The 13,965-nt window shown below is 42.6% G+C and overlaps 1 protein-coding gene across 1 annotated transcript; it reads left to right on the forward strand.

The window, feature by feature from the left end:
* The first annotated feature begins 1,773 nt into the window (after positions 1-1,773).
* LOC110527567 (T-cell-specific surface glycoprotein CD28) lies at positions 1,774-12,713 on the forward strand. Its single transcript, XM_021608933.3, has 4 exons — positions 1,774-2,359; positions 8,707-9,063; positions 9,883-10,004; positions 11,922-12,713. The coding sequence occupies exons 1-4, from the start codon at positions 2,281-2,283 to the stop codon at positions 12,042-12,044; spliced, it is 681 nt and encodes a 226-aa protein (XP_021464608.2). The 5' UTR covers positions 1,774-2,280; the 3' UTR covers positions 12,045-12,713.
* The last annotated feature ends 1,252 nt before the right edge of the window (positions 12,714-13,965 follow it).

A 13,965-nucleotide genomic window follows, 5' to 3' on the forward strand; every position in this document is an offset into this window, starting at 1 on the left:
CACCTGGTGCACATAACCACAAGATGAACCTAAGGTGGCTAAAGATGTCCCGATCTGCATGGGAGGGGTGGAACCAGTCATGACTAAGCATTTTTAGAGCTACTACATCCACGTTGGGGAAAGTGGCACAGCTTCCAGAAAACAGTCACTCTCAAACTAAAGATTTCATGGCTAATTGAGGTGAGACAGTAATTCTGCTCATTGATTGTGCATGAATAAACTACACATTGACACATCCAGCCCAAAGTGGGAGGTTTGAAAAACAACTTATTATTCACCAAACTTCTGGAGCATGTCTTAAAGGTATGTGTATATTCAGGTAACACATACACTGAGTATACCAAACATTAGGAACACCTTCTTAATATTGAGTTGCACCCCCTTTTGCCCTCAGAACAGCCTCAATTCATTTGGGCATGGACATTCACAGACAATGTGAAGGTGTCGAATGCGTTCCACAGGGATGCTGGAGCATGTTCACTCTAATGATTCCCACATTTGTCAAGTGGCTGGATGTCCTTTGGGTGGTGGACCATTTTTGATACACATGGGAAACTGTTGAGCGTTAAAAAAAACAGCAGCGTTGCAGTTCTTGACACAAACCGAGGCGCCTGGGACCTACTACCATACCCTGTTCAAAGGCACATACATCTTTCGTCTTGCTCATTCAGCCTCTGAATGGCACACATACACAATCCATGTCTCAATTGTGTAAAGGTTTAAAAGTCCTTATATAACCCGTCTCCTCCCCTTCATCTACACTGATTAAAGTGGATTTAACAAGTGACATAAGTAAGGGATCATAACGTTCACCTTGTCAGTCTGTGTCATGGAAAGAGCAGATGTTTGTGATCTTTTGTATACTCAGTATATGACAGGCACTAATTTGCAATATAGCCTGTGTCGTTAGCGTCACTTTTATAACATAAGGTTGAAGCAGTCAGACAGAATGATGGAGAACAAGAAGAAGCACAGTGTGACCGCAGAGAAGATACCGAGACAGATAGACAGCACAAGAGGGAAGCAAATGAAATGACTAGAGCAGAAGCACAGTTATAGTGATGAGTTAGTTGTATCCCCAGTGGTGTTCTTACATACTGTATTTGTTTTAAACATGAGCCGGTTAAAATAGGAGGGACATGTCGTGCCGGTCACAAGAATCGAAATGGTTGATAAATGCTGAACTGTACTGCCAATGTTATTTGTCAACACCTCTGCCTGTGACTGTGTAAGGTGTGTGTGGATGGGGTGTGTGTGTGTATGGCTTGCGGCCCACCTGGAGGGGGGGGGGGGGGGGGGGGGGTTGTGAGTTGGCTGGTGTGGATAAAATGCTAGGCCGAATTCTTGTCCCAGTCCGCTCCCGTGTGTGTGTTCGTGCTGGGAGAAGCTCTGCGTTTGATGTTCATGTAGGCACTCTAGGAAGACTCCACTCTCTTTAGGTCTCAGTTGGTAGAGCATGATGCTTGCAACCCCAGGACTGTGGGTTCTATTCCCGAAGGGGCCACCAACACCAAAAATGTATGTATGCATGACATGACTGTGTGTGTGTGTATAGCTGTAGTGTGCAGGAGATCAGTAAATCTCTCAACTCCCCCCCCAAACAAACTATAGCACACAACATTTCCTATGAAGATACCTGTATGATATGAAGTGTCTCTGGAAAATTCTTGCACAGAAAAATCATGACAAACAGGAAATGTTGGCCTACACTGTGACCACAACGAGATGTATGGTGATACGATTCGATGTAATACTCCCCTGTCTCTGTGATAATATCAGAGTTTTCCTGACAGTCTGTCGCAGGAGACAGTCACATAGCAACAGAGAAACCTGGGTGAGTCTCTGCGAGTTTTACCAGAAGCAGTGAAATATGATATGGAGGAGAAAATCAAAAGATGAGTAATACGATACGAGGTTCCAAGCCCATCAAAGGTCACACACCGGTAGAGGGTGGAAACTTATGAAGTTCAGAGTGCGGATGTTTTTTTTACTGAAGAGTCCGTGCAGTCAGTCACCCTGTTAGATGTGCAGCAGAGAGAGTTGCTTACAGTCGACGAGGGCCAGATTGTTGTTCACAGTGACAGGTGACAGGGAAGGATGTTATGAGATGCACGCTGTCATCGTGTGACGAGCATGTGTTGTATGTTTAGGTAGAGCAGAGCAGTCACTGTCTCGTTCTGTTTGGCATACAGTGTCTTGTCACATTTACCCTGATTGTTGTGCACTGTAAAGGGAGATCAGGGGAGCTTCAGTTTCACAACAAAACTGAGAACTTTCAAGATGAACGTTTACTGGATACCCACGATCCTCCTCTCCCTCTCCAGTGCTGCCAACATGATAAGCTCAAACAACTGTAAAGGTAAGATCTGAGCCTGTTTAATAGGGTGCAATGTTATAGAATGTTCATAGAGTATTGTGTAGAATAGATATAAATGTCAGTCAGGTAGAATAAGAAATCGTTTCAGCTCTAAATTATTACATTTGTCTGAATGTTTCACCATTGGACTTTGTCATTAACGTTCATCTATATTCTCAGTATCAACAAATGTCACCTCAGGCATGATCCATAGCACGACCAGAACATTCTGATAACAAGAACAAAAGCCAAAGATTGCCCAATCAAAGGTTTGCAGATCATTCAAGATTGCAATGCTAGCAAAATTGCATTGTTTTATCAGGTGGGGATGCTAGTTGCAGTGGTTTGAATTCCTCCAGCACATTACTCAAATGAGTGCAGTTAAACCCCAATTACAAATGTGGATATGCTTCAACATCTAGACTGCAGCTATGTTATGAATAGAATAAGCAGGTCTATGTACAGTTCAAGTCGGAAGTTTACATACACTTATGTTGGATTCATTAAAACTCGTTTATCAACCACTCCACAAATTTATTGTTACCAAACTATAGTTTTGGCAAGTCGGTTAGGGCATCTACTTTGTGCATGACACAAGTAATTTTTTCAACAATTGTTTACAGGACAGATTATTTCACTGTATCACTTTTCCAGTGGTCAGAAGTTTACATATCCCTAAATTGACTGTGCCTTCAAACAGCTTGGAAAAATCCAGAAAATTGTGTCATGGATTTAGAAGCTTCTGATGGGTTAATTGACATCATTTGAGTCAATTGGAGGTGTACTTGTGGATGTATTTCAAGGCCTACCTTCAAACTCAGTGCCTCGTTGCTTGACATCATGGGATAATCAAAAGAAATCAGCCCCAAGACCTCAGAAAACAGTTGTAGACCTCCACAAGTCTGGTTCATCCTTGGGAGCAATTTCCAAACACCTGAAGGTACCACGTTCATCTATACAAATAATAGTACACAAGTATAAACACCATGGGACCACACAGCCGTCATACCACATAGGAAGGAGATGCGTTCTGTCTCCTAGAGATGGACGTAAGGTGGTGCGAAAAGTGCTAATCAATCCCAAAACAGCAAAGGACCTTGTGAAGATGCTGGAGGAAACAGGTATAAAAGTATCTATATCCACATTAAAAACGAGTCCTAGATCAACAAAACCTGAAAGGCCGCTGAGCAAGGAAGAAGCCATTGCGCCAAAACCTCCATAAAAAAAGCCAGACTACAGTTTGCAACTGCACATGGGGACAACGATTGTACTTTTTGGAGAGATGTCCTCTGGTCTGATGAAACAAAAATAGAACTGTTTGGCCATAATGACCATCGTTATGTTTGGAGGAAAAAGGAGGAGGCTTGCTACTATTATTCTGACATTTCACTTTCTTAAAATAAAGGGGTGATCCTAACTGACCTAAGACAGGGAATTTTTACTAGGATTAAATGTCAGGAATTGTGAAAAACTGAGTTTAAATGTTTTCGGCTAAGGTGTATGTAAACTTCCGACTTCAACTGTATGTGATGCATTGAATTGGCTGTTTCCTAATGTTGATAGGATTTTGCAGAAATGAATAGGCAGGGGTGACAAGGATGAAACTAAGTGACTCACGTTTTCTATTCCACACAGTTCTGTAACTGCCTCTCTCCACCACTTTATGAAATCTCTCCTGCATGGAACATGTTCAATGTGTGGGTTAAAAATACAATGAAATAAACAAATAATGAAATATGAATAATCCAGATTTGGGGCTAGGTAAAATATAGTGTACTACAGGATTCAGCCTCAGAAGCTATTTCCTCTGTGTGTGTGTTTTATATTTCCCACACAAGTCACCAGAATGTCCTGACAAGATAGGAAAACCTGATAATGTCCTAAATTTGTTAAAATTCTATTTTAGGCTTAGGTTATGGTTAGGGGTTAGGGTAAATAGGATTTTGAATGGGAATACATTTTTCCTCCCCAAAAAGTCCAGAAATGTCACATTAAAAAAAGCTGTGTGTGTGCACAAGATCAAAGTGAAAAGCAATCTGAATCGTTTGAATCCCCTTGAAATTGCTGCATGTCGCTTCATTGTTTGCTAGAGATGTCCCCACCCCCAAAAAAGTTCGGTTGAGATAAATACTAAATATTCAGCAACACATTCAAAGTCACAGATTTTTATTTATTTTACCTTTCATTTAACTAGGCAAGTCAGTTAAGAACAAGTTCTTATTTACAATGACAGCCTTTCAGAAGGCAAAAGGCCTTCGGGGGGGACAGGAGCTGGGATTAAAAATACAAAATGAAATTAAAGTATAGGACAAAAGACACATCACGACAAGAGACACCTACACATAAAGAGAGACCTATAAGAAAACAACACAGCATGGCAGCAACCCAACATAGCAGCAGAACAACATGGCAGCAGCACAAAACATGGCACAGTACAAACATTATTGGGCAAAGACAACAGCACAAAGGGCAAGAAGGTAAAGACAACAATATGTCACGCGAAGTAGCCACAACTGTCAGTAAGAGTCTTTGAATGAAGAGATGGAGATAACAAGGTCCAGTTTGAGTGTTTTTTGCAGCTCGTTCCAGTCGCTAGCTGCAGCGAACTGAAAAGAGGACCGACCCAGGGATGTGTGTGCTTTCGGGACCTTTAACAGAATGTGACTGGCAGAACGGGTGTTGTATGTGGAGGATGAGAGCTGCAGTAGATATCTCAGATAGGCGGGAGTGAGGCCTAAGAGGGTTTTATAAATAAGCATCAACCCGTGTGTCTTGCGACAGGTTTACAGAGATAACCCGTTTACAGAGGAGTATAGAGTGCAGTGATGTGTCCTATAAGGAGCATTGGTGGCTAATCTGATGACCGAATGGTAAAGAACATCTAGCTGCTCGAGAGCACCCTCAACTGCCGATCGATCTATAAATTACGTCTCCGTAATCTAGCATGGGTAGGATAGTCATCTGAATCAGGGTTAGTTTGACAGCTGTGGTGAAAGAGGAGGGATTACGATAGAGGAAACCAAGTCTAGATTTAACCTTAGCTTGCAGCTTTGATATCTGCTGAGAGAAGGACAGTGTACCGTCTCGCCAAACTCCCAAGTACAGGGATGAGTTGACTACCTCAAGCTCTAAACCCTCAGAGGTAGTAATCACACCTGTGGGGAGAGGGGCATTCTTCTTACCAAACCACATGACCTGTGTTTTGTTCAGAACAAGGTTTAGGGCGGAAAAAGCTTGTTGGACACTAAGAAAGCTTTGTTGAAGAGCGTTTAACACAAAATCCAGAGAGGGGCCAGCTGAGTATAAGACTGTATCATCTGCATATAAATGGATGAGAGAACGTCCTACTACTTGAGCTATGTTGTTGATGTAAATTGAGAAGAGCGTGGCGCTTAGGATCGAGCCTCCGGGTACTCCCTTGGTGACAGGCAGTGGCTGAGACAGCAGATTTTCTGACTTTATACACTGCACTCTTTGAGAGAGGTAGTTAGCAAACCAGGCCAAAGACCCCTCAGAGACACCAATACTCCTTAGCCGAGAGAGAGGTTAAAAAGGTAAAAGATAGGCTTGGCGATGATAGGGGCAGCAACCTTAAAGAATAAAGGGTCTAAACCATCTGAACCAGATTTTTAGGGTCAAGTTTAAGGAGCCGCTTTAGCATCTCAGACTCAGTGACCGCCTGCAGGGAGAAACTTTGTAGCGGGGCAGGGGGGAAAGAGGGAGGAGCTTCAGGGATAATCACATTAGAAGGGGTGGGAGATGAGGAAATGTTGGATGAGCAAGGAGGCATGGCAGAGTCAAATAGGAATCCTGACTTAATGAAGTGGTGATCAAAGAGCTCATCCATGTGCTCCTTTTCAGTAACAACCACATCATCAACATTATGGGACATCATTTAATCGTTTCCCAAACTTCTTGGGGATAGACCCACAGAGAGAGAACTACTCCTTAAAGTAACTCATTTTGGCCTTCCGGATGGACTGAGTACACTTATTTTTCATTTGCCTGAACGAGAGCCAGTCAGCCTGAATATGCGTGTGCCAAGCGATTTGCCAAATGGAATTCTTGAGGTGGAGTAACTCTGCCATATCACAGTCCAACCAGGGGCAGAACCGGTTTTTAATTCTCATTTTATTTATATGGGTGTGTATGTTAACAATACCACTGAAAATATCAACAACAAAAAGGTCAAAGTTTCTTCGACAGAGGGGATCAAACTGATTCTATACCATTTTACAGAGGCAAGATCATGATGGAAGGCTTGCTCATTAAAGTTTTTTAGTAAGTGTCTATGACAAGTCAGGACAAGTCGTTTCACTGAACAGCCATTACAAACACAGGCTGTAAAACAGTGATCACTAAGGTCATTACAGAAAACACCAGATTGATACCTATCAGGATTATTTGTAAGGATAACATCAAGGAGAGTAGCCTTTTCTGGATGTTTGGAGTCATACCTTGTGGGATTGGTGATAATCTGAGAAAGATTTAGGGAGTCCCCTTGCTTTAGGACTTGGTCAGGTGGTTTAAGCATGTCCCAGTTTAGATCACCCAGCAAGACAAATTCAGACTTAGTGTAAGGTGCCAGGAGAGAGCTTTAGGGCATTTAGGGTACAGGCCGGTGCTGATGATGGCCGATAACACCCAGCAACAAGTCAACAAAGAGTTATTAAAGTGTAATGTGTAAAACCAGGAAATCAAATTGTTTGGGGACAGACTTGGTGGAGACAATCAAGCACCGTTGTTGATCCTTGGTAAAGATTGCCACTCCACCACCTTTGGATGATCTGTCTTATAGAAGATTTGTCTTCTATAAAGGTTAACACTCTTTCTTAACCACGTCTCAGTAATGACCTATACATCTGGATTGGAGCTGTGAACCCATACTTTCAATTTATCCATTTTAGGTAATACGCTTCTAGTGTTAACGTGCAGAAAGCCCAGGCTTTGACGAGAGCAGAAATCAGTGAAGCAGATCGAGCACAAATCAGAATTGAGGCTAGCAACAGAAGATGGGCCAAGTTGTACATGCACATATAATCAGCAGTAATACAATCAGGTCACGGCAGAGGACAGGGAGAGCTCTGCAGTTTTTATAACATTTGAATGTGCATTAGGTGGCAACACGATCATATTGTACAGCAATTTCCTTAGGTAACATGAATACAAAGCCGGCGAGAGGTGATTAGAATAGGATGGGAGGCCAAGAGTCCATGTAACCAATAGAGAGTCAGAGTCCCGAGTGTGGGAACAAACAGACTGTGTCACAGTTGGGTAAACAAGCAAGTTCGTAGTCAACAAAGCACGCAGGAGTCATGAGGTAAATAGCATAAAGTGCAAGTGAAAAATATAACAACTTGTGGCTTGCCATTGTAAGTTCAGTCACTCGCCGCAACAGTGCATGTGTGCTGGAGGTGACGGAAGCTTGGGAGAGAGGAGGGAGTGTGGCCCGGGGTACCTATAGCAGACAGGGGGAGACAGGCTAGGGCAGACGGTGAACAGATTGCCAGGTGGAATCCAAGAAGCAGTGCAGCAGGCAACGGGAGTAGGTGTCACACCCACTTGTGAGAAACTTTTTTCGGGAGGCAGATTCCTTGTAGAAAATCCCAGCTAATGTAGCTAGAAAGTCTCTGTCTTTTCCATGTGGAAAAGGAGGTCGTTAGCTAGCTACAGTGTATCTTTTCAGTATCGGCGAGTGGTCACAACGTCCAAACAAAGTTGTCCTGTGGCTGTTGTATTTTGGGGATTCTGACGAGGATATTTTCTCTGCACAGATGAAGGGGGCTTCAAAGGCCTCTGCATTTGGGTGGGAAGGGGCTGTGAAACTCACCTGCCGTTGTTAGGCTCAAGAGTTTTCATACCTTTCACGTCACACTACATTGCTAATTTCAGTCTTTCCTAGCAGTTTGGTGGCCTTACATAACAAAATTACCTAGAGTTTGTCTATTACTTTTTGACTTCAGAAAATAAGTTCAGACTTAACATTACTCACTCAGTTTTGTGTTGGATGGTATTTCCAGGTTCCGCTGTGTTTCTTCTGCAGGTTTTGGCTTGTTAGAAGTTATTTTTACTTGATAGTGGAAACAATGATTCAACCAATTTCTGCCCAGTGGGGATGCGTCTTTAAGCAAGCTCTGTAAGTGCCAGACGGTGCTCTGAATGGCTATAATGGCAAGTGAGCAGAAACAGACTGGCACCCAGGCTAGGTTTACTCATCTTGCTGTGTCAGATCAGTGATTTCTTCAAGGAAAGAAGGAGAGAAATATTAAAACAGGGTCCTTGTCTACTTCCCTCTGATATAACGCGCACAACTGACTGCCTCTATTTGACTTTTGACCTTCCCTCACCAGACAAGCTCAGAATGTTCAATGTGGTCCGTGTGTCTGTCAACGGCACTGCATCTGTCAGCTGCCCCAACCTGACAGGCAAGGACCAGGAGGAGATGAGATTCCACCTTTACCTGGGCTTGGTCGAGGTTGGCAACCACACTCACGACAATGGTCACAACCACAACTCCACAGAGACAGTGAGTCCTGTTGGGGAGGGTCTGGGGCTGAGGGTGAACGAACAGGACCATACGGTCAGTTTTGTCCTCTCTGGAATGACCACGGAGCGCGCTGGAGTCTATACATGTGAGGGGCAACCCATGTGCCCACCTCCCATTGAGAAATTACCAGACGAGACTCAGACCTTGGTCCTGGTTGAAGGTATGTTTACTTCAAAAGGAACTGATCTATGCAAGCACAATCACACACAAATACACACAGGCATGCACAAAATGCTATATATTGATTTACAGAAATATATACACTTGAGTGTACAAAACATTAGGAACACCTGCTCTTCCATGACATAGACTAACCAGGTGAAAGGTATGATCCCTTATTGATGTCACCTGTTAAAACCAATTCAATCAGTGTAGATGAGTGGGAGGAGACAGGTTAAAGGATATCTGAGGTTTGAGAAATTTGAAACATGGATTGTTGTATGTGTGCCATTCAGAGGGTAAATGGGCAAGGCAAAAATATTTAAGTATGGTAGTAGGTTCCAGGTGCACCGGTTTGAGTGTGTCAAGAACTTCAATGCTTCTGGGGTTTTCCACGTTCAACAGTTTCCTATGTGTATCAAGAATGGTCCACCACCCAAAGGACATACAGCCAACTTGATACAACTGTGGGAAGCATTGGAGTCAACATGGGCCAGCATCCCTGTAGCACGTTTGACACCTTGTAGAGTACATGCGGTGACGAATTGAGGCTGTTCTGCGGGAAAAAGCGGTGTAACTCTATATTAGGAAGGTGTTCCTAATGTTTTGTACACACACAGTCTATTCTAATGATCTATTTACACTTAAAAGGCTAAACTGGCCAGTTTCCTGAACCAATACAAGCCTACTTCTGGACTTGAAATGTATTTTCAATGGAAAAACGAAGTTACTCTAGGAGTAGGCTTAATCTGGATCCGGAAAACTGCCCCTTAAAGCTTAAAACTCATATATCTATCTCTCTCTTTGATTGGTTGGTCAGCTCTCCAGTGCCAGGAAATGAAGATTGGGGTATGTGCAGGCTCTGCTTGGACATGGGTACTGGGGTTCTGGGTCACCATCATCTATGGCCTGGCTGTCACTGTCATCGCCTTTGCCATCCGGGTGAGTGACATCTCGTTTCCTTTACTCAGAGAGAGGGTAACTTGTCTTACGTCTTGTGAGGTGCTGCCTCCTGTGATGAAAAAATATAAGCACGCCTTGGCATAAATTCAATGCACAATGAACTATTTAGTCCACTGAGAGGTAAATAAATACCTGTATATTTAAGAAAAAATCACCTTGATTAACTCCTTAGTCATAGCTGCCTACTCCTGATGGCTTGTATTTCAAATCATACCGTATGAGCAAAAAATATTTAGCTGGGAAGAGATTTTTGATGTACCGATTCCATGGCACAGGACACACACACACACACATACATCGCCTTACGCAGCCCAAATAAATGCTTCATAGTTCAAGTAACAGACACATCTCAACATCAACTGTTCAGACTGTGTGAATCAGGCCTTCATGGTCGAATTGCTGTTAAGAAAAAACTACTAAAAGACACCAATAAGAAGACTTGCTTGGGCAAAGACTTGCTTGGGCCAAGAAACAATCAATTAATGGACATTAGACTGGTGGAAATCTGTCCTTTGGTCTGATGAGTCCAAATTTGACATTTTTGGTTTCAACCTCCGTGTCTTTGTGAGACACAGAGTAGGTGAATGGATGATCTCCGCATGTATGGTTCTCACCTTGAAGCATGGAGGAGGTGTGATGGTTCTTTGCTGGTGACACTGTCTGATTTATTTAGAATTCAAGGCATAACTTAACCAGCATGGCTACCACAGCATTCTGCAGCGATACACCATCCAAGCTGGTTTGCGCTTAGTGGGACTATCATTTGTTTTTCAACAGGACAATGACCCAAAACACACTTCCAGGCTGTGTAAGGGCTATTTGACCAAGAAGGAGAGTGATGGAGTGCTGCATCAGATGACCTGGCCTTCACAATCACCCGGCCTCAAGCCAATTGAGATGGTTTGGGATGAGTTGGACCGCAGAGTGAAGGAAAAGCAGCGAACAAGTACTCAGCATATATGGGAACTCCTTCAAGACTGTTGGAAAAGCATTCCTCATGAAGCTGGTTGAGAGAATGCCAAGAGTGTGCAAAGCTGTCATAAAGTCAAAGGGTGGTTACATTGGAGAATATAAAATATATTTTGATATGTTGAATTTTTGGGGGTTGTGTGTTCTTTCATAGTTTTGATGTCTTCACTATTATTGTACAATGTAGAAAATAGTAAAAATGAAGAAAAACCCTTGAGTAGGTGTCCAAACTTTTGACTGGTTCTGTATAAAAAACGACGGGCTGATAAATAAAATGACGCAAGATTCAACATTTCGTGTGCTTCAGTTAAATTATTGTACAGAATTCTTGCCAACAACAAAATGTTGAATATTTGGGGCATACAACCATTGCAGCTCTGCAGATTTTGATGTGAGGATACAGAATCAATAGACCATTTGTGCTGGTGTTGCCCTCAAGTGGACGGTTTCTGGTCTCAGTTTAAAATTGACCCTAGAAATAGTACTGTTGGGAGATCTGGAGAGACCGGGTCAGTCATTTACTAACACTCTTAGTAAAAGTATTTATCTTCAACTCGCAATCTATGGATTCTATTTGATAGATTCAAAATCGTATGTTAAACATCACAGCATAGTTGAAAGACATCTTGCGAAGAAATACGAAGAGGGTGGCCAGCTGAGACAGAAGGGATGAGCTGGGGGAAATTGAGGGTTGGGATGTGGAACTGGAGACAAGTGGGAGAGAAGTTGCTGGGATGACGGTCAAAGAGAAAAGTCAAAATAAGCAAAAAATACCTGTTTAAATGACACAAAAAAAAGTCAAATAATGCAATGTAGTATATGTATTTAAAACATAAATGATGCATGGAGACAGTTGTACACAACTACATACATATACACAGCTCACCCTACTCACTCTCCACCTATTTCTGTGAATTTGATCCTCAGCTCAGACTGAGGAGAGTGGAGTGTTCCCAGAGCGACGACATGAACATCAAACCCAAAGCTCCACTCAGGTGGCCCAGGAAGAAGCAGGGGGTCCAGCATCCAATCCGAATGGGACGATACTGATCACTGTCATCCTCAGATCAGAGTTGAGCCACAATTTGCCTTTGAGAGCTGACTTCTGAAACACACCAAGTTCTCTGTGTAAGCCAGTTCGTCAAGTCACATGGTATACATCTAATTGTACAACTGATTGCGTGTAAATAAAGTTTTGAGTTATCTTATAAATGTAAATCAAATAATTGATGTAATATGATCTTCCGGGAATCTATTGAGAATGGACTCTTGAAGTTGTGGGCAGCATACCCCCCAAACAACAACAAATAATACGAAATGAATGTTCATCTCTCATATCCTCATGCATACTGTAGTCAACGCGCACACACACACAGGTTAAGCTTATAGACACAGGGTGTCACGTTCTGACCATCGTTCTTGTGTCTTTTCCTTGTTTTAGTGTTGGTCAGGACGTGAGCTGGGTGGGCATTCTATGTTGTGTATCTGGTTTGTCTATTTCTATGTTTGGCCTGATATGGTTCTCAATCAGAGGCAGGTGTTAGTCATTCTCTCTGATTGGGAACCATATTTAGGTAGCCTGTTTTGTGTTGGGTTTTGTGGGTGGTTGTCTCCTGTGTCAGTGTTTGCGCCACACGGGACTGTTTCGGGTTTTCATGTTTCTTGTTTTGTAGTCGATTTCATGTATAGTTTTGTTATTAAAAGAACCATGAATTATAACTATGCTGCGTCTTGGTCCGATCCCTGCTTACACCTCTTCTTCAGAGGAAGAAGAGAACCGTTACACAGGGACACCCTCAGTGATATGTAGTGCGCGTGTGGCGTAGCTAGAGGAAGACCCTGGTGAATGGGTCTCACGTGAAACAGTGGTTTCCAAATACGAGGGGACTTACATCCCATTCACTCGCTGAGAGCCACTGTGATTGTCATGTATGGGTCAAAATAAGTGACTGTCCTACATTGAAACTGAATTACAAATCCCTGCTTGTGCTTTAGGACATGACCTTGATGCAAGGTACATCTCTCTATTTTTAACTAAGGAGCACACTGTGTTAACTTGTGTAACTCGGCGGATAAGGAAACGATAGTGGAAAAAAACTGCTGCAATGACAAAAAAAACACAAAAAAACACCTAGCATCATTTCCTGTTTAAGTTTCCCTTGGAGGTTGTTTTTTGTGTGCAATTGTGCACTTTTGTATGTACAAGAGGCACTGCTCCTTAATGTTGCACGCCTTGCAGTTTCTATGTAGTTAGGGCAAACACTGCAGCAGACTACGAGGGCTGTACAGGTTTCGTGTCACAACGTAATAGTGACTATGTTCCAAATGGAAACCTTTTCTCTTTATAGTGCACTACTTTCGCCCAGGGTGTGCACTATAGGGGATAGGGTGCCAATTGGAACGTATTCCGCATAAAAGGTCTGAGGTTAACACAAGCTTAGGAGATTTTTTTATATGTTTTGTTCTACGAGATAATGTCAGTCAGTTATCATGAATTACAAAGCCTTGTGCTGCATGTGCTTTTAAAAAATGTATCACATAAATGCTTCAAAAGGCCCAGATTATCTCATAGAACAAAACGTATAAGATCTCCGAAGCCCGTGTTTACCACAGACCTTATTTTTCGGCATTTACCCAAAAACTCCATACATTTTCCTATAGGCTTTGTCCAACGAACCATGAAAGTTTTTTTGTGCCTACAAAAAAACTTTAAAAAAAAACCCACCATTAATATTGCTTTCAATGCCGGACGCCCAATTGCTATAGTGTAGCAGAGCCGTTAGAATGATCATGAAAGACTCATCCGCAGCTCTTCAGCCTTGATATGACCGACAGTCACGTGCGAGTGTGTGTTTATTCTGGGGGAAATTCTGGGTTTGGTGTTCATGTTGTCACACTGAGAAAACTCCTCTCTTTAGTCCGAGTTGACTATATTTTGCAGACAAATGTAATAAATGAATCATGTCCTGTG

This window comes from Oncorhynchus mykiss, chromosome 7, assembly GCF_057628025.1.
Source record: "Oncorhynchus mykiss isolate SJ-2025 chromosome 7, ASM5762802v1, whole genome shotgun sequence".
Classification (NCBI taxonomy): domain Eukaryota; kingdom Metazoa; phylum Chordata; class Actinopteri; order Salmoniformes; family Salmonidae; genus Oncorhynchus; species Oncorhynchus mykiss.